The 21,049-nt window shown below is 44.1% G+C and overlaps 4 protein-coding genes across 4 annotated transcripts; 2 read left to right on the top strand and 2 right to left on the bottom strand.

The window, feature by feature from the left end:
- Nucleotides 1-1,454: 1,454 nt before the first annotated feature.
- BJ212DRAFT_1297403 (uncharacterized protein) lies at nt 1,455-4,040 on the bottom strand (the record flags this gene model as incomplete). Its single annotated transcript, XM_041332591.1, has 8 exons — nt 1,455-1,560; nt 1,610-1,638; nt 1,689-2,018; nt 2,068-2,385; nt 2,496-2,795; nt 2,842-3,129; nt 3,174-3,302; nt 3,756-4,040. The coding sequence occupies 8 exons, from the start codon at nt 4,038-4,040 to the stop codon at nt 1,455-1,457; spliced, it is 1,785 nt and encodes a 594-aa protein (XP_041195989.1).
- A 349-nt stretch (nt 4,041-4,389) lies between these two features.
- BJ212DRAFT_1445440 (uncharacterized protein) lies at nt 4,390-7,687 on the top strand (the record flags this gene model as incomplete). The annotated part of the gene is made up of 11 exons (XM_041338116.1): nt 4,390-4,543; nt 4,595-5,106; nt 5,169-5,349; nt 5,432-5,660; nt 5,748-5,787; nt 5,827-5,847; nt 5,895-6,070; nt 6,130-6,226; nt 6,282-6,750; nt 7,035-7,287; nt 7,327-7,687. 11 exons carry the CDS (start codon nt 4,390-4,392, stop codon nt 7,685-7,687), a joined length of 2,493 nt encoding a protein of 830 aa, XP_041195990.1.
- An 854-nt stretch (nt 7,688-8,541) lies between these two features.
- Nucleotides 8,542-8,904, top strand: BJ212DRAFT_1478021 (uncharacterized protein; the record flags this gene model as incomplete). Its single annotated transcript, XM_041339646.1, has 4 exons — nt 8,542-8,574; nt 8,625-8,669; nt 8,719-8,790; nt 8,842-8,904. 4 exons carry the CDS (start codon nt 8,542-8,544, stop codon nt 8,902-8,904), a joined length of 213 nt encoding a protein of 70 aa, XP_041195991.1.
- Nucleotides 8,905-20,363: 11,459 nt separating this feature from the next.
- Nucleotides 20,364-20,531, bottom strand: BJ212DRAFT_1204424 (uncharacterized protein; the record flags this gene model as incomplete). The annotated part of the gene is made up of 1 exon (XM_041329131.1): nt 20,364-20,531. A coding segment is annotated over one exon (168 nt), but the record flags the coding sequence as incomplete, so codon positions are not given.
- Between the last annotated feature and the right edge of the window lie 518 nt (nt 20,532-21,049).

The raw sequence follows: 21,049 nt of genomic DNA on the forward strand, positions 1-21,049 counted from the left end.
GCTTCTGCCCTCAATGGTTTGGATGCTCAACACTGTCTGGGAGGTCCTCGCATTGTGTCTTTCAATCTGGATTGCTGTCAAACACTTCCGTGACCTGCGACGACTTGGCCCATTGAGAGGATCGACCATCGGGGACTGTTTCAGAGTGCTTATAAAATCCCACGTGCTTTATTTTGCAAGGTGAGCTTGTAATGTGAACATGCTCATCTTTTTCTGCTAAAGTCCCACATGTGCTAGCTTTGCTGGTGTCTCTTGCCTCCACCTCATTTGTCTTTCTCCAGGGCTCATAGTACGCCGACCTGTCGCTAACATCTGCTTCTAACCGCTCCTAATCATTTCTGTAGAATTCAAACTCTGTTGGAGTTCAGACACTCACTGGTGCTCTTCAAATATTTGTGGGCGTGCAGATGTTCGTGCTGGGACCACGCCTCATCCTTGGCATTCGAGAATATCACGCTAGACTCGTGGCCGACTCTGACGCAGAAACTAGCGTGATTTCGATTGTTTTCCAAGAGCGTGTACATGTGTCAACTAGCAGTACTGTGTAGGACAATGCTTGCCAAGTGTTTTGCATGGAGGAGATATTTCGTTGAAGATCCATCGTAGTATTTATTTTAGTTGTGATGTTTCAAAGTATATTTAGGACGATGTTTATGTAGAGAACCCCATTTCTTGTTGTATCACTACTAGAAGCCAGTGAACCGCCCGCCCACACTTGCACCGAGTAGCAAGCTGAATTATCCGAAACGTCTAGCAACCAAACCAGTCCTTGATGCCCAATCCTGAAATACAACGCGAATCAGTATAAATCAACAAGACAGTTGATTCTACACGTTTGCGGAGTTCTGCTGTCTGAGCGCAGATGATGATGAAGTGTCCGCGAAACATGAAGCTCAGATGGCTGATAGCTTGTCAGTCTGAGACACATTTTCACCTATCTGGGCCACAGAGAGGGAAAATCAATGCATCGCTCGACTGTATCATGGATGAGCATGGCAAGAGGATGAGGCGTGTCAAGCAGGAAGTAGAGTATTAGAGATGGGAGCTTCAATTTAGAAGCCCTCGAGTCCACCTGTCAAACTATTGATGAGGCATCGACCACGATATTCTGAAATTTCATTCGTATTTACACTATCGGAGGCGCGCCATCGTAGTGTTGCGCGCATCTGATTATATACATCAGGAAAACCTAGGTGGACTTAATTTGACTTAAATCATCCTTAAAGTGCCTTATTTGACTTATTTGCAACTTAAACTTGAAATTTCGGTAACTCAAAATAAGGAGAATCAGTAGGTTATTTTCCCTAAAATGAGGCTATTTTCCTTAAAATAAGGCGAGTGGCGCATTTAAGACATGTAAGGACACAAAAAGGATGCCATTAAGGAGCGTGCAGATCAGACCAGGAGCTTTAGATAAGGCAAAATAAGGAGGTTCGAAAGTTTAAGGAAGGTGGTTATAGCGTCCAAACAATAGAGCACACTCGGGTATAGTATGCATGCAGTGGAGCGGCTGGTTGAAAGAGCAGGAAACGAGGGGGAATGATGATATCGCGGTAGTATCTGTCAATAGGTTAGTACACCAATTGGGGTGATTCTGAGAGGTACTTACTCGAAAAAAATGATGTGTCCTCGAGGCTCCTGTTTAAATGAATAAAGTTAGCGGTTGAAAAAAGAGGAAATAGATACACATTACAGATACGAAGGTGGGAGCATTTGTTGACTGGGGCGGTGGAACCATCATCTGTTGAACTGCGATGATTGAAACATGGGTTCTTCATATAGTTTTCTGACTGCTCGAGAATCTCTTGGATGCATTCATGGGGTAGAGTCTTGATACTGTCCATGTATGCCAAAGTATCTGTCTCCCAATTTCCAGATGAAAATGCTGTCCCGGTATGGCTCATCTTATTAGTCACTTCGTTAAGTGTCTGTACAATCTTGTGAGTTTTACCACCGTTGTCAGCAGGGTTGCTATCAACCAACAACTGGTCTTTGACTAAGATGAGAGCGCGCTCAGCCTATGAAATATAGTTAACATTCCCCAACAATGAGATAAAAAAAACTTACTGCCACAGCTGTTAGCGCCAGTGCAGTCTGATATCCAGGCTTGCCAAATTCAACCAATGAATCCACCCTTACTTTCCCGGCGACTGCGGTGAGGTGTGCTGCAAAAATGCGTAGTATATATTCTGACAAGAAGGCACCGGGTTGCTCTTCGTTGTCAGGATCTTCATAAATGAAACGGCAATCCTGGAGTTGATACTCAGCGTATTCCTTGTGGGCTTCCTGAGTCTCATAATCAGGCGTTGAAGTGAAAAAAGCCATCAAAACAGTGATGGCTGTTGAACCAAATGAAGCTTGCCATTCGTGGATCCTTTGGCTTACCTGGGAGAAGTGAATCAGTAGCTGTTGCGAGTCAAAAATTGAATGCAAACCAGTTGAAAAGACAAGTCTTCAACGTCAAAACTACACCCTCCTTTGTTACACGGATACACCTCATAAAATATCGACTTGAGAACAGACTGGAGCTCAGTCTCTGGTACAGTCCATCCATGGTCGCTGTTACCAACCCAATACATCACACAGGGAAGGAACTTCATGTGCCATACTCCATTTTCAAGGAGTCTGCTGGGTAGGTGCGCATTTTTCGCCTTGCCTCTCTTGAGCTTCGCATGAATATTTTCTGATGCTACAGCCTCAGGCTCAGGCTCAGTCTTGACCTCTGCCTTGATCCTAGTAGTACGGCCTTTGGCCTGCTTTGTTGTGGGTTTCTGCTCTGAGACATCAACCAACATCTATCCGAGTATCAGTTCATCCCATCAAGATTGACCAATGACTTACAGAGCTTGTGCGTTGTGCCATGCTAGCCTTATTCACCACCATCATGGAATCACTTCCATCATCCTCCTCATCCTCAAGCATCTTGAAGTCTGAGTCTTCACCATCATCCAGGTCTTCGAGGTTCTCTGGTTCTTCATCAGCCTCCGGATCCTCCAGAATCTCAAGTTCTTCTGCAGCGTCTGGGTCCTTGAGTCCTTCTGCAGACAACTCTATTTCATCTGGGACTGGGAGTGAGCACTTCTTGCCTCTTGAGGTGACTTTTGGTTTCTCCTTCAGATGCACAATGTTCTAACTTAGGTAAGTATGTGTACACAGCTCAAATGACCACTGACCTTTCCCCTCTGCGCTTTTGGTGCTGGCTCACTGTATTCCTCAGGTTTGTCATCAAGGTCCACATTGGACTTGGTGGGTTGTGCTGTCTTGCCAGAGACTTGCACGCTTGGTGGTGCACTTGGTTTCAGCTGAGCTTATGACGCAACTTTCTCTGCCCAGTCAGGAATGGGCCCTGCAAGGTCAGAACTGATCACCTGCTTGAGATTGGTGCTGATACGGTATGCACAGATGTAATCAAAGTAATACAGAGTGAGTTCTGATAGAATCAGCATTGTAGCTAAAAGCGACTTATGACTTTTTAATTTTCCCATCGCCAATCATTGTTGTGCTCCCAACACATGTGTCACTGTCACTGGTACTGATTGTGACTCCACCATTGGACACCTTGTGATTAGCATTCATGCTGTCTCGAAAACTCAACTTCAATGCAGCATGTTTCTTTTTTGCTGGCTGACTGATCTCATTATCTTCAGCTGTGGTTGTTTGAGTGGTTATGCAGGGGTCAAAGTCATCAGAACAGGTAAGAAATTCAAGCGCTGAAATGATTGGAACTTGCCTGTAACTGCAGGTTGCTCAACCACTTTTGCCAGATTTGTGCTCTTTTTGCTGACAACCATGCATGGCCTGATGAGCTTTGGAGGGCCCTTCACTTGAGTCTTCTGCTGGATGGCCATGGCATCTTCAGCTGCAGCAATCATTGTATGTGATTTCTCCTCTGCCGCAGCACGATTAGCCTTCTCAAGTTCTTTCCAGTTCTTTTTGGCAGCAACTTCTTCTTTAGACCGGCGCTGGACTCGGTTTGCCTCCCAGACAATGTTTCCTGGGTGCTTGTTGACATTTCCAGGACGTGTTTGTGGACGAGACATGAGGATACCAGGGACGAAAAGAGAGAGATGCTAAAATGAACAATGAAGGACTTAGAAAAAAACAACCAGCTAACGTGTTCAGTAGTTCAGGGTGAGCCTTGGTTGGTTTTCCGTCAACTCAATCTGACCCAAAATGAATAAGTTCACACAGTGCCATTACTTTGATTTGCCCGACATCGCTTCAAACAATTCTGTTCATCATCTCCAATGAAAATGACCTTACTGAATTGTCGCATTCCTGGATGCAAAAAAACCTTCAGAAATAAGTCAGGCCAAACAAAGCATGCATGTATGCTCAGCACACCCCATGCCTTTGCACAATCATCCAAGTGTCCATCAAGCAGCTCCCATGTCTCGCTCTCCAAGTCCTAAGAATCCTGCCTTTGACAATCAACAGGACTTTGGCGATGCACATCTCTTGGAAGGTGCTGATGAAGCATTCATGCCGGAACAGGGTATACAGTTGGGGCCTCTATTCCGGACATTCCACCCGCATCTCACAGGTAACAAAATCGTGCAATTCATTTATTTAAATCTAACTTTTAACATACTAGGACGCAAGTGCAATGTCCATGGCAACTTCATCGACCAGAATGCCCTCCCACCACCTCAAACTGAAGCATTACCCACCAACTGGACCCCATATGAAAATCAGGTCGCATTTGAGACAGCGGAATTCCTCTATACACATAACCAAATGTCTGCGGGGCAGATTGACACCCTTCTTGACCTCTGGGCAGCCACACTTATCAAACATGATGACAGTCCTCTGTTCACTGGCCACTGTGACTTATATGAGACTATCGATTCAACTCCTCTTGGTGATGTTTCCTGGCAGACTTTCTCAATGTCCTATAGCAGAACCAGACCAGCTGAGAATGTTCCGCCATGGATGACTGCTGAGTATGATGTGTGGTTCCACGATCCACGTCTACTGGTTCACAATATGCTTTCAAACCCTGACTTTGCTGCCGAGATTGAATATGTCCCATATCAGGACTATACAGATGATAATAAACATTGTTACAAGAATTTTCTCTCTGGTGATTGGGCTTGGAAGCAAGTGGTATGTTATACTTCATGCCTTGAACCTACTGTTCCTCGAACTAATAGTATGTTGCTATACAGGATATTATCACATGGGATCCAGAAACTCATGGATCGACGTTTGTGCCCCTGATCATTGGCAGTGACAAGACTATGGTCTCAGTTGCCACAGGACACACTGAATACCATCCGCTCTATCTATCAATTGGGAACATTTTCAATGGAGTTCGGTGTGCACATTGCAATGGTGTGGTATTGGTGGGTGGGCTTTTTGGCCATTCCAAAAAGTGAGTCAGCCCCTTAACACACTTTTAAGTTAATCCTTCTCACTACTCACACTATAGGCACAAAGGAACATTTAGATGATAAAGACTTTCGCAATTTCCACCGTCAGATGTTTCACTCCTCACTTGCCAAGATTTTTGAGCCTGTGAAGTTGAATATGACAGTTCCTGATGTTGCACACTGTCCCAATAGCCATTATCGGCGTGTTATCTATGGGTTAGGCCCATACATCACTGATTATCCTGAGCAGGTGGCTCTTTCTGGAGTAGTCCAAAACTGGTGTCCAAAGTATGTCTCTTTTGCTATGAATTTATTGACTTGTGCCTCATACTGCTTAAGATGCTTGAATAACTGCAAAAATCTTGATGGTGACAGTGAACCTTTACTCCGGTGCAGACATCACACCAACCTCGTGGTTCAGGAGCTCCCACATGCCCACCTCTGGCACAAGTAGGGAATCATCCAAGAGGTTGTGGTATGTTGTTTGGTTCTCATTCACATTAACTTCTCAAATTTTTTCAGCCTTTCACGAATGATTTCCCTCGAGCAGATATCCACGAACTTCTCTCTCCAGACATCCTGCATCAAATCATCAAAGGCACATTCAAAGATCACCTTGTTGACTGGGTAGAACAATACTTGTTGCTCACGCACCGGGCTTCAGATGCAGCAGAAATCATGGATGACATTGATCGAAGGTACAGTTCTTTTTTTAATAAATTCCTATATATGCATTGGACTCAAAGTATTCTAACAGGATAGTGGCTGTAGCTCCTTTTGCAGGTCTGCGGTGCTTTCCAGAAGGGCGCGGATTCAAGCAGTGGACTGGTGATGATTCCAAGGCTCTGATGAAGGTATGTCATGTTGAAAGTTCATTATGATTTGCCAATTAACATTACAACTATCTAGGTATATCTGCCTGCCATCAGTGGTCATGTCCCTCAGGATGTAGTTCGCGCATTCAGCACATTCCTTGACTTCTGCTACATAGTCCAACGAGACACCCTTATGGAGGATGATCTCACCCAGCTTCAAGATGCACTCAGTCGCTTTCACCAGTACCGCGAAATATTCAAGACCACGGGAGTTGTACTCAACTTCTCATATCCATGCCAACACTCCCTCAGTCACTACTCCCTCATGATCCAGCTCTTTGGTGCCCCAAATGGCCTTTGTTCATCAATCACAGAGTCCAAACATATCAAAGCAGTTAAAGAGCCCTGGCACTGCTCCAGCAGATACAAAGCATTAAGCCAGATGCTTCTCACCAACCAATGCCTCGACAAAATAGCTGCAGCCCGGAGTGATTTTGAAGCTCGTGGCATGCTTCGAGGGTCGTGCCTGTCCAATGCATTGCGGGCACTTAGAGAGAGTGAGTGTATGCTCAAATACATGCTTTTTCAAGTGTTCTAACTGATATCATGGAGGTAATGGCGAGTTGCTGGACAACAGCACAGATGAAGATGAAGATGACAATGATGCACTTCAAGCACGTCCTGACCATTTATGCCTCAATGAACCACAGAATCAGACTGCTGAGGGAGACTTGGTGGACATCATTGATGGACCTACTGTCCAAGCTCATGTAGAACTTGTGGTGGCACCTGGTAAATCTTTGTCTTTAGGTCACACAAACTGTTTGCTCAAAATTCCTAGTGCCAGGTTGTTCACCTGATGTCCCTGCGCTTATGCTTGATCTCGACCTTCCAACCCTCCCTACATTAATCCAACAATTTCTTCATGACCAGCTTCATATCAATGACAATGAGCCACCTGAATTTGACCCTGCAATGGCACCTACTTACATGGGCAGGGTTTCTGTCTTTAGTTCAGTGGCAGCATCATTCTATGCCCCCAGTGACCTCAGTGGCACTGGAGGCATGCAACACGAGCATATTTGGGCAATGCCATCATGGTGAGGGGGTCCTGCTAGGAATGACTGTGTCTTCGTCAGTATGAATGACGAAGTCAGTTGTGGCTTGGATGGGCTTGCTATTGCAAGAGTATTGCGTTTTCTCGGCTTCAAGTATTGGACGAAATACTTGCAATGCGCAGTCATTCGCTGGTTCTCATATGTCACAGACAGCCGAGATCCTGACACTGGGATGTACCTTGTTGCACCATCGACCAATGACGATGGGATGCCAGATGTCTCAATTATTCATATTGATTGTATATTCCATGCAGCTCATCTTATTCCCCTCTATGGTTCCAATGTCTTACCTCACGCAATCACTCTTCACGACAGCTACAACGTATTTCGTGCCTTCTATGTCAACAAGTATGCAGATCATCATGCATTCGAGGTAGCGTGACATGCAGGTTCGTCATCGTCTTCTGTCCCCCCCTTGTGGTTTGATCATTTCACAGGACTACCTATACCCTGCAGCATTATTACGAGGACTATCTACACCCTGCAGCATTATTATCTAAGTAGTGGGACATGCAGGTCCGTCATCATCTTCCATCCCCCCCTCATGATTGATAATTTACCAGGACTATCTATACCCTGCAGCATTATTACAGACTATCTACACCCTGCCAAACCCGGTTATGTGCCTGCTTCATCACACACCTCCCCCGGTTATGCGCCCGCTTCATCATGCACACTATCCATACCCTGCAGCATTACCACAAGACTATCTACACCCTGCCAAACCCGGTTATGTGCCCGCTTCATCACGCACCTCCCCTGGTTATGTGCCTGCTTCATCATGCACCTCCCCCTGTTATGCACCCACTTCATCATGCACCTCCCCTAGTTATGTGCCCACTTCATCATGCACCTCCCCCAGTTATGCACCCACTTCATCTTCTCTTCTCACCTGTGCTGGTATCAGCATGGCCTCGCCCATTCCACCACACTCAGTTGCAAACTCAGAGAACCCAGTGTAAGTCTTGGTTGATTTTCATTATTGACAAGTGATGAGAACATCGAGGGCATTGCTGACTTGCTTGCCACAATTAAATGAAGTGGCAGTGATGGTGACGATCATCCATCACACAGCCTCCAATACTCAATTCACCACCATGGACATTAACACATGCACAGAAGATCCTATGGACATTGATTATTGAGCTGAAGATGAACAGTTCAATCTGGTGAGTTTTTATGTCTATCCCACTGCACCTTTAATGTATTCAATTTTCATCATTGCAGGCAGACAACATGGATGTCAACGACACTCAGACGGATGAAACAGTATGCTCACATGTTTTTTTTTTCACTTGTTCTAATTCTCGTCATCGCAGGCAGATAACATGGATGTCGACGACATTCTGATGAATCAAAAAATGGTATGTTTACGTTTTTTCACTCATTCTAACTATATTTTCATCATTGTAGGCCGACAACATGCACATCAATGACACCAATCAAGTCACTCAGGATGCTATGGTGTTCCTTTACTCAACCAAGGTATGTTGATCTTTTCGTTTTGCATACCTTGCGCTTCATTATGTGTCACAGACTATTGTGATCTTCAATGCAGAAGCCTTCGAATCGTATTGTTTCGCGGCTCTCTTGATGTAATCCATGGCATGAAGACACATTCTTGGATCTTAGTGATGCTACTCATGCTATGGCGCTCAACCATTTTTTCACTTAGCTCTCTCATTGTATAAATACCTACCCTCAGATTGTTGCATGCTTACTTTGCTTGCAATTTTTTTTTTGCTTATGCCTCCTTACTCATCCTTAAATTCCTTGTGTTCCTTAGTTCAGAGTGTGATAGAATTCATTAAGTCCCTTGAGCTCCTTTACTGCCTTATGATGTACACTAAGTCAAAAAAGGCACAAAAAGCCCACCCATGTTTTCCTGATGTATTGTGCATTGGGTTTGCATCCTTGCAAGACCTGTTGGAGCCCATCCTGCTAGTAAGCACAACTGTCAAAGTAAAGCACCGAACGAGATCCATGCTCATCATTCATCTCAGCTGCAGAGAAGGAGTGCCAAATCGTGCATGAAAGGTAGAAGCAGGGTGTCAGTATCCTGGAGACCACTGGTCAACTGACTGGGCATTGATCATCTGATTGAATCAACCCATCGCTGACCACTTTCACATAGTTATGTCTTCAACAACAATCATATGGTTTCGAGAACGATTCAATGATACAGAGCATGATTGTATTAAACTTACGGTTCAAGTGGTTACCTCTATCATGGATGTGCCCATGTATATGGTAAGGAGATGTGATGAGCCAAGTGGGCAGTAAAGTGCACCTGGCAAGACATTAGTAGGGCGCCAGTTGTCTGAGCATAAAAATGTGTGCAATCATCCATCTGGACTGGGCATGTGGAACCCCATGCAAAAGTTCTGTGAAGCAAGAAAGTCAAAGCAGCCCACCTGAGCTCAGACAGCTGATTGTTACAGTTCCTCTGTTCTTTTTCACCTTGTCACTTAAATCACATTACTAATCATTCTCAGACATTCTACCATGTTCCATTATATGATTCCCTTTTCTTTTTCTGATTCGCTATTTACTTTCAATCTCTGATTCATTTATTAAAGCTCTGCTTTAATCACCTTATATATACTCTATTCCTTATGATTGTATTCTTTAACTTGACATACACAGATCAGGGCCTGCAATATACTGCTTAACTTGCACGACTCATGAATAGGTTCACACTTTAGATCATTTGTTTCTGTCTAGTTGTTCTTACGAATGCTGAGCATAACAAAAGGTCAAGTTACTTCACTACTGCACAGTTCCCTCAAACTCATGCCCAGAACAGAACACCATTTCGACCATTGCACTGACTCCTCCTGGTTTCACCTGGGACAAAGAAGAACAAGAGTTCTTCTGTATAGACACCAAAGGCACCAGATACTCCCTTGACCAGTGGGCAGCATACTACACTAGTTTAGCCCCGAAGAATAAAGTTTGGAACTTCTTTACCCAAACCTACAAACAATCAACCACCACCACGATGCCCAAAGAAATCAGCAAGACCCCCTCACCCTTCAACAGCAACACCTGCCTTGCCCAGGGATGGACACTTCAAGTTGAGGCATACCTAGACATGAATGATGAAGTATATGATAACAACAAGAAAAAAGTTATCTTTGCACTGAGCCTCATGACTAAAGGCGAAGCCACTAAATGGGCCAAAGGCCAATTGAAGGCTGCTGTAGCAGCCAAGACTTACGGAACCTGGGAAGATTTCACTAAGCAATTTAAATCTACCTTCTTTCCCAAGAACATTGAACAGACAGCGATTTGTTGTATCTCCTCCCTTAGACAAACCAGCAGTGTAGCCGCTTACACATCCCTATTCCGAACCATCCTTGCTGATACTGGCATTAACAAAGAAAACACCAAGATCATGTTCTTCAGAAATGGCTTAAAGCGCGAGATGGTCTCTGATATTTACACCTTTGATACCACCCCTACCACCATCAAATCCTGGCTAGAGAAAGCCCTAGATGTCAAGGTTCATAGGACCTTAACAGCACCTCCTTCCTATACCAAGGCACACGACCCCTATGCCATGGATATAGATAAAGTAGAAGTAGACAAAGAAGACAGTGAGAGGAAGACTAGAAAAACTTATCTAACTCCTCAAGAATGGGAGCGAAGGTGCAAAGGTGGCCTTTGCTTCAAATGTGGCAAGAAGGGCTTAGCCGCAGACTGCCCTAACCATCCCATGGTTACGACCAACACCAGAAAGGTAATCAAGGAGTCATCTGACAACAATTACAAAGAATTTCAAGAATGGAAGGCGTTTAAAGCATGCCAGATGAAGAAAGCTGGTAAGAAGCCGGTTAAGAAGGAAGAAAATAGCGATGAGGAGGATTTTGCTTAGGGGAGCCTACCATGGTGTTAGACACTCCCAGAATCGGACTAGTAGTACAATCTGTTGGTGATACTAATTCTATTCATTTGCCCTTAACCATCAGATTGAAGAAGACCAAGAAACCACTGTAGCTGCTGCTCTAATCAATTGCAGTGCAGAAGGCGAATTTATTGACGAGAAATTCATACTCAAAGAAAACATTCACACACACAAACTTGAAACCCTGATACCTGTGCAGAACATAGACAGCATGTTAAACAAAGCCGGAAGAATCACACAGTACTGTGAACTTTCATTCTCGATCAAAGATATCCAAATGCAGAAGCAATTCTTCATAACCTCTCTAGGAGGAGAAGACACTATCCTGGGAATGACTTGGCTAAAGAAAGAAAACCCAGATATTGATTGGACTAGCCAAGAAGTCCACCTAAGGGAGCATACCCTGAAAAAAGCAACCATCAAAGAAGTCGAAGATGAAGACGTCTTTTACAATGCTCTAGAAGAACTAGAAGATGAATGGGACCCCACTAATGAAAATATCCCACACCTTTTAGATCCCATCAATGACAATGTTGATTTTTACACTTATATCTGGAAAACTGACAACATTTCACAGACACTCGCCCAGGACACTGCCAAACCAAAGAAGACCTTTGAAGAACTCATACCTGAAGAGTTCTGTCAATATAAGGATGTATTTGGTGACATAGCTAATGGAACCTTACCCCCAGAACAGAAATATGACCACAAGATTGACCTCAAAGAATCATTTGAACCGCAGAAATGCAAAATTTATCTGCTTAACACAAAAGAAGACAAGGCCATGAACAATTTTATTGACAAACATCTAGCTAAAGGGACGATTGTCCCTTCTGAATCTCCACAATCTTCACCCTTCTTTTTTGTCAGAAAGAAAGATGGTTCCCTCTGACCCTGCCAGGATTATTGCTACCTGAATGAACACACAGTTAAAAATAACTATCCTTTACTGCTAATCTCTGATCTTATAGATAAGTTCAAGGACACCAAGATATTGACCAAGATGGACATCAGATGGGAATATAATAATGTACGCATGAGAAAATCTGATCAATGGAAGGCAGCTTTTGCTACTTCTAGAGGACTTTTTGAACCCACAGTCATGTTCTTTGGAATGTGTAATTCGCCCGCCACCTTCCAGTCAATGATGAATGACTTGTTTGGAGACATGATCCAGGAAGGATGGATTATTATATACATGGACGATATACTCATCTTTTCTAAAGATGACAAAACCCACCACATCTGTACTCACAAAGTACTCCAATGACTCTGCAACAACCTCCTCCACCTTAAACCTGAAAAATGCACCTTCAATGTAACTGACATTGAATATCTCAGTATGATCATTAAACCTGGTTCTATCGCCATGGACCCCGCTAAACTGAAAGGTATATCTGAATGGATGACTCCCACAAAAGTGAAAGAAGTCCAATCATTCCTTGGATTCACTAATTTTTACTGGCGGTTTATTGCTGACTACTCTTCGATTGCCAGACCCTTAATCGACCTAACCAAGAAAGACGAAGAATTCTCTTGGACCCCTGAACATGAGGAAGCTTTTAATAAGCTGAAACATATCTTTACCTCATCACCCATCCTCCAAATACCCAACAAAGACACTCCCTTCGCCATCACCACTGACGCTTCTTTATACGCCACCGGTGCAGTACTTCTCCAGAAGAACGACAACAGAGACTGGCTCCCATGCTCCTTCCTATCTCGATCTTTTGACCCCACTGAATGAAATTACCAGATATACGATCGCGAGTTACTTGCCATTATACGAGCTTTGAAAGCTTGGAGACACTATCTCCTTGGATCTCCTTTTCCCATTCTTGTACAAACTGATCACAAGAACCTTACTTATTTCAGAGACGTACAAGACCTTAACCGCCGTCAGGCTAGATGGCAAACCTTCCTTTCTCAATTCGAACTCCAAATCCAACACATACCAGGAAAAGAACTTATTATTCCAGACTTACTCTCCCATAGAATGGATCACCTTCCAGACGATAGTGTTGAAAAGGACAACATTAGTATACAACTTCTCCCAGACTCAATGTTTTTAAACGTTATTGACACTTCTTTTACTGATAGATTACATATTTCTTCTGCCGTTGATCCGGTAGTTCATACAGCGCTTCACGCGCTTACTGACTCTTCCACTCCCCCTCCCCTCTGCTCAGCTCTTTCCAACTGGAAATTGAGCGACAGAATTCTCTCTTTCAAAGGACTTACCTATGTACCCCCCAGAGATCTCTGACAAGAACTCACATCCCTACATCATGATTCTCCTACCACCAGACACCCTGGACATTTCAAAACCCAGGAACTCCTCTCTTGCGACTACTGGTGGCCAGGTCTAGCCACTTTCATTAAGAATTTTGTAGATGGCTGTTGCATCTGCCAACAGAATAAAGTAAACATGCACCCATCTACTCCCCCCCTTTCTCCTATTCCTGCTCCTATCTCCAACCGACCCTTCACTCACTGCTCGGTGGATCTAATCATGGACTTACCTCTTTCTGATGGCTTCAACTCTATCATGGTCGTGGTCGACCATGGACTTTCGAAGGGGGTAGTTTTCACCCCTTGTCTCAAAACAATAGATGCTGAAGGCATCGCGAACATTTTCTTTTCTAAAGTTTTCTCTAGATACAGACTATACAATAAAATTATCTCTGACTGCAGACCACAGTTTGCTTCCCAATTCCAGATTGAACTTGGAAAACTTCTTGGATACAAGAACTCCCTTTCCACTGCATTCCACCCACAGAGTGATGGAGAAACTGAATGAGTTAATCAAGAATTTGAGGTTTATCTCCGGATCTTCTGTGCCAATGACCAGACAGGTTGGGCGCCCATGTTGCCACTTGCCAAGTTTGTCCATAACTCACGTCATCACTCCACTCACGGCACATCACCATTCTACCTCATGATGGGTTATCACCCACGCCATCTCCCTGACTCCCATCTGAGATCCAATATCCCTAATATAGAACAACACCTCACTATCCTTAATAAAGCACACGACAAAGCACTAGCCGCTCATGAACTCACATGCAATACCATGCGTCAATGAATCACATCTAGATTTGTACCATTCTCTAAAGGTGACAAGGTCTGGCTCGAAGCCAAGAACCTACATCTTGGATACCCCAATTGGAAACTTGCTCCTAAATGCGAAGGACCCTTCACTATTATTGATGTACTATCCCCCATAACCTATCGACTCGCTCTACCTGCACAATGACGCATACATCCCATTTTTCATGCTGCACTCCTTTCTCCTTATAAAGAGAACGATACCCATGGTCCTAATTATATTCTGCCACCCCCTGATCTTATTGATGGCGAAGAAGAACACGAAGTAGAAGCCATCATCGGACACCGAGGCTCTTCTTCTAGATGCCAATATTATGTTAAATGGAAAGGATTCCCAAGTTCTGAGAATGAATGGATGAAGGAAGCAGAACTAGGTAATGCTTCCAATTCTCTCCTCACTTATAAACGAGTGCATTGTCTTCTTTGATAGTAGTTGGTGCCTACTACCCTTACAACGGGGGTAATGTTACAGTTCCTCTTTTCTTTTTCACCTTGTCACTTAAATCACATTACTAATCATTCTCAGACATTCTACCATGTTCCATTGTACGATTCCCTTTTCTTTTCTGATTCGCTATTTACTTTCGATCTCCAATTCATTTATTAAAGCTCCGCTTTAATCACCTTATATATACTCTATTCCTTACGATTGTATTCTTTAACTTGACCTATGCAGACCAGGGCCTGCAATATACTGCTTAACTTGCATGACTCGTGAATAGGTTCATGCTTTAGATCATTTGTTTCCATCTAGTCATTCTTATGAACGCCGAGTGTAACACTGATAACCTCAAGGATTTCACAATAATTGAATCAATTTGAGATCCATCATCCATGTGAAAACAACCAAAGTGTGAGGTGAATAACGAATGATGTGCGAGGAACTAGAGAGAAGTAGTAATGTTGAATTGATGGCAATGATTTGTGATGCTGACCGGTGGGTGGGTGGGGGCCGGGATGGTTGATTTATATGACAATGACTCTGAGTCTGCATCCTGGTCATTGGCACTATATTACCCATTTGGACTGTCCATATGAATGGAGTGGAAGGTGCTGGGTCATGGGGAGTCAGATCTGAAAGTTCTTGGAAGATGCTTTCGAGGCAAGGTAGTCTCATAAGAAGAATGGCACTATTTTACGTAAGTCCAAGGTACATAGAATTCAGTCCATGCGGTGATACAGCTTTTTGTGCCTTCATCATTCTGCTTCCATACCACTAGGTACTACTTGCAAGTTCTCTACTACTCAATTCCACTCTCATTTCATCGCACCCACCCGCCACTCCCTCTCAGCAGCGACATACGTCTCATTCCAAATTTTTCTTCAAAATTCTGCTCCATGAGTTGCTGTGGCCTGCCTGCTTGCCCTCATGGCCTACCTTGGTCTCTTTTGCGCAGGGTTGAAACAATGTATCAGGTCGAAAAATTCTTCAGGTTTTCAGCCCAAATCGCGTCAAACTCCTGTCATCTACTATTTGTAAAATCAGATACTATTGATTAGCAATTCATCTGATTTCTTTTGGCAACATGTATACCTATTCTTAGCATTGTGCACTGTATTCATCACCATCATGCCGATTTTGGCGATACAAGCGCTGAACCATGGTATATCTTGCATGAGCACTGGACCATTATAACCCCAGCCAATATCCCCCACTCGCTCACAAACATCCTTCAAATATGACCGTAGTCTCAAATGATCCCAGTTGGTGGCCGACAATCGATTCAAATATTTTTACGAGTTATTGGATAGGTTTGTTACATCAAGATGTCTTGATCTAACATTGACCTGCAATCTCACAGTTGCCGCCGGCGTTATGGTGGTATATGATTGGGGTGAGCAGGATAGTGTTCGAAAAATGCTGATATTCTCATGATATCTCCAGTCCTAACACTCGGACAAGAGGTATGTCAGTGCTAATTGTTGGAGCAGCCAACTCGCTAAGAATGGTGTCATAGATTGAACTGATCTGGGTGAGTGACAGAGTCCCATACCAGAAGCAAAACAGGAGAAGACAACGATTTTGGAACAGAGGCAGTGCTGGTCTCATATGACTGTGCTGTACCTGGCGGTTCGTAACTCATGTTGTACTGTGGCATGATTTGCAAGTTGTGCTGACTCAAAGTGTTCTAGATACACTACATTGGAATTCCATATTCTGTGTATGTTTTTGAGGCTGACAAGTTGATGCTGTATTAATAGCCCATCTCTAATTATTAGTATCATCGTTCTGAGTAGGTTTCCTATGCACCATGTTCAATTCTTCTGACAGACGGTAAACAGGCAATATGCCATTTGTCCCGCTGTCAGATGCAGTGAGTATTCTGCAACCATCTCATTCTCATTCAATAAGTATGCTTATATGTAGGGGTGAGTGAGATTCTGACCATTGAGCTAGGCTCAACATAATGACTTAATAGGTGTGAGTCAGAGTGTTTGATCCTAGTACATGGGCGATCACTAATTGAGTGTTCCAGGCGCTACTCTGTACTACATATCAAATGGGACAAATGTGGTCCTCTTTGCCATGCTGGATGGTGAGCTGTGCTACTTCATTGATATTGACTCGACTGAAATATGATGCAAGTTATCATGATTGCTCGGTTGCATGCCGTGTATCAGAGATCTAGAATCATGCTCATCTTCCTTGTTATTATATTATTGGCTGTAATCATCGCCTGCGGAGTAATCACAATAATAGGACTTACGCACATTGGAGCAGGTAAGCTTCACCTTTTGACTTGAAGAACACAGCTCATTAAACGAACACCAGAGGAGGTGATACTCTCTGGCACGTATATGTGCAATTATGAATGTGGAAGGGGTGACTGGCTTCTGATTGTAATGATTTGGATGCTCAGCACTGTTTGGGAAGTCCTCGCACTGTGTCTTTCAGTCTGGGTTGCTGTCAAACACTTTCGTGACTTGCGAAGACTCAGCTCATCGACAGGATTGACTATCGGGGACTGTTTCAGCGTGCTGATAAAATCTCACGTGCTTTATTTTGCAAGGTGGGCTCGTAATGTCATTATGGTTAGCTTTTTCTCAAGTTCTGCATGTGTTAGCTTTGTTTGCGTCTCTTGTCTTGAGCTTGCCTATGCAGAGTTCGCCACGGTGCGCTGCCCTGTCGCTAATATCTGCTTGTAACCACTGCTCATCATTTATATAGGGTTCATATTCTATGGAAGTTCAGATACTCGGTCGTACTTGTCAGATTTTCTTGGTTATGCAGATGTTTGTGCTGGGACCATGCCTCATCCTTAGCATTCGAGAATTTCACACTAAACTCATGGCCAAATCCGACACAGAAACTAGCATGATATCGATTGTTTTTGAGGAGCGTGTAAATGTATCAATTAGCAGTACTATGTAGGATAATGCTTACTGAGTGTTTGGCATGGAGGAGATATTTGGTCGAAGATCCGTTGTAATATTTATTTTAGCTGTGCTGGTTCAAAGTATATTTAAGACGAGGTTTATGTAGATTTCTTGTTGTATCACTACTGGAAGTCAGTACGCTGCCCACCCACCCTTGTCCCAATTGGCAAGCTGGTATTATTCGGAACGTCTAGCAACCAACCCAGTCCTTGATGCCCGATACTGAAATACAACGAGAATCAGTATAAATTGACCAGAAAACTGATTCTACACGTTTGCCGAGTTCCGCTGTCTGAGCACACAGATGCATGATGATGTGTCTGCGAAGCATGAAACCCAGATGGCTGATAGCTTATTGGTCTGAGATAAGTTTTCATCTATCTGAGCCATGTAGAAGGAAAATGAATGAATCACGTGGACTCATGGCTCGATTGTATGCCTCTATCACGAATGAGCATGGCAAGAAGATGAGGTGTGCTGAGCGGGAAGTAGGGAATTAAAGATGGGAACGTCAATTTAGTAGGTCTCAAGTTCTGAAATTTCATTCATACCTGCATTATTGGAGGTGTGCCATCGCGGCATTGTGTGCATGCGGCTGCAGAATGTGTCGGGTTTGCGTCCTTTCTGCCGAATGACTGAGTCATTCATAAGAGCAGAACGGGCCAGACGCACATGCACCCCCATATCATCATCCAGCAGCAAGAAAGTAGTACTGAGTCATGCTCAAAGGGTGAAAGCCGGTCGTCATTGTCCTCCGCAACTATCTGAGCGTCACATCAGGTCATCAGATATCCAGGTTCACTCTCGTTGCGGGTGCTACTGGCGCGATATTGCAGATTGACGTCTGTTCAAGCATGATTCAACAATATCGAGCATGATAGTTTAAAACAGAGACTTACGAGGTGAGTATATGCCTCTGTCCTGTCATGCATGAATGCGCACGGTAAGAAGATAGAAATGCTGAATAGGTAGTGGAAAAGAAAACCAGGGCCTCAAGTCGGAAGGCATTAAATGCACCTGGAAAAGTATCAGTAAGGCACCGACTACGATATTCTGAAATACGTACTTTGATCAAATCGCACTGGTTCTATCATAAGCCTGAGTGAAGCAAAAGATGAAGTGAGAGGAAGTTGTGAAACCCCGGATGGCTGATAATACATGAAATCAGTGAGAACACCTGGCCACATTCATCATCCATCTGGGGTGCAGAGAAGGACTGTCGGATTGTGTGTGAAGGGTAGAAACAGGGTGTGGATGTTCTAGAGACCACCAGTCTACTTATTTGGCATCGATCATCTGATAGAACCAACCGATCGCTGGCCACTGTCAGATAGTCACGTTGACGATGACAGTCGTTTGTATTCAAGTATAATTCAATGATATGGTGTATGATGGTTTCAAAAAACTTACGGCTCGAGTATTTACCTCTATCAAGAAAGTGCACAGTGAGGTGATGTGATGTGCTGAGCGGGGAGTAAGGCACGCCTGACAAAATATGGTCAAGGCACCAGTTATCTGAGCATAGAAAAAGTATGAAATCCAGACATGTGGAACATGATGCGAAAGTTTTGTGAATCAGTAAAATAAAACTAGTGTATGAGCTCAGACAGCTGATGGTCCTAAGGATTTCACAATCATCAAATCCGTTCAAGATCTGTCATTTCCCTGAGCATAATGAAGGAAGGAGGGAAGTGACCGTGATGGGTAGAAGTCCAGATTTCTGATAACACAGCGGCTCTGGTTCGCAGGACACAACTACCGTGACACCTGCCATGCGGACTTGACTTGGGCAATGGGGAAATTACGACTGTGAAAACGAATGAAGTGTGAGGGGAATGACGGACGGGGTGCGAGGACCGAGAGAGGAGTAGTATTGAATTAATGGCAATGATTCGTAATGCCAGTCACACGGTGGAAGCCGAGATGGCTGATAAGGCAATGTCTGCTTCGTGGTCATCACCATATTACCCGTTTGGGCTGCCTGTATGAATGGAGTGAGGTGCTGCCAGTGGGTCGCGGGGAATCAGAGCATATCCTAGACGGAAGATGTTCACCTTGTGTTGATGCAAAAAGAAATGGCACGTAGATGCAAAGTGCAGTAGTGAAGACGGCACTATGGGACCGTTGTCCCAAGTAAGCGCGTTTTGCGTGCAAATGGGCAGAGAGTGGGTGTGATGTAGGGCTCCGTGAAAAACTACCCACGGAGTTAACAACGAGTTTTTAACTCACCCCCACCCTCGAGGGGTTTTTGATCAGTTTTTGACACACTCAAAAAATGCGTTTTTTTCAGGTCATTTTGACATTTTTTTGCTATGGTAATGCAAATGCCCACTGTAGTACAGGCCCTCCCGGAGGCGTTGGAACTGTGCTATCCTGTAGTTGAGGTGTCCTACTTGCCCCTCCCACCAGCTTCTCTGATAGTAAGTCCAACAATCGAGGAGCATCAAGATGAGCATCCTCGCTACCCACAAGTACTCTCGTATCACAAGACCTGTACATTGGATCACGCTCAATCTCTGGGTCCTAGATCATGAACCCATTTTCGAAGCAGCGCGGAATCGGGAAACTCATTGAGGGCAGCCGTTAGGACATCAACAACTGCAACAAGACCTGGCCCACGCTCTTGAAACTCGAACGGACACGGTGCCAACTCATCCTTCCGGCCCCTGGGTGCAAACGTGACCTCGAGCACATTATTCAGTGCGGCTTCGGTACTGCCATAGAGTTCGACCCTCTCCGGACCTGGAGCATAGTGCTCAAAATTATATTTGGAGTTTCCGAGGGGGATACTATGTGGAAGTTGTGCGAGTGCCATTCGGAGGTGGCTCAACTGTGTGTTGTTGTGCCCAATGTCCTCGAAGAAGCTCATCAAGGTAAATTTTTGTTGCAATCATTGAGCTGAACGCTCAATTGGACAGTAGTTGACAGATCGTCGGTCATATCTTAACAAATTTTCGGTGATTTCGGATGTTCAGATGGAGAATTCGATAGGCTATGTTCCCGGGATCATATACATATATATATTAGTTTTTGACACCCCAATATCAACCCCAAGTTATTGACTCGTTAAAAACACGTTAAAAACCTGTCAAAAACTTCAACGTCAAAAACTCAGTAGTTTTTCACGGAGCCCTAGTGCGATGGCGATGATAGTAAGTGAATGTTTACGAAATGATTCCCGAGGGTGGATTTGAATCTGATGCAGGCCAGGACCGATTAGAGAACGTTCAGGATATATTGGAAGATGGGAACGTTGACAACGTACCGCGTGGAGGGGCATGAATGGGGTAAATAGCTTGTGGAACAGGTGAACAGAGAGTGATCGTATCTATGGTGGGAAGTCTTTTAATT

This window comes from Suillus subaureus, assembly GCF_016647635.1.
Source record: "Suillus subaureus strain MN1 chromosome Unknown BJ212scaffold_7, whole genome shotgun sequence".
Classification (NCBI taxonomy): Eukaryota; Fungi; Basidiomycota; class Agaricomycetes; order Boletales; family Suillaceae; genus Suillus; species Suillus subaureus.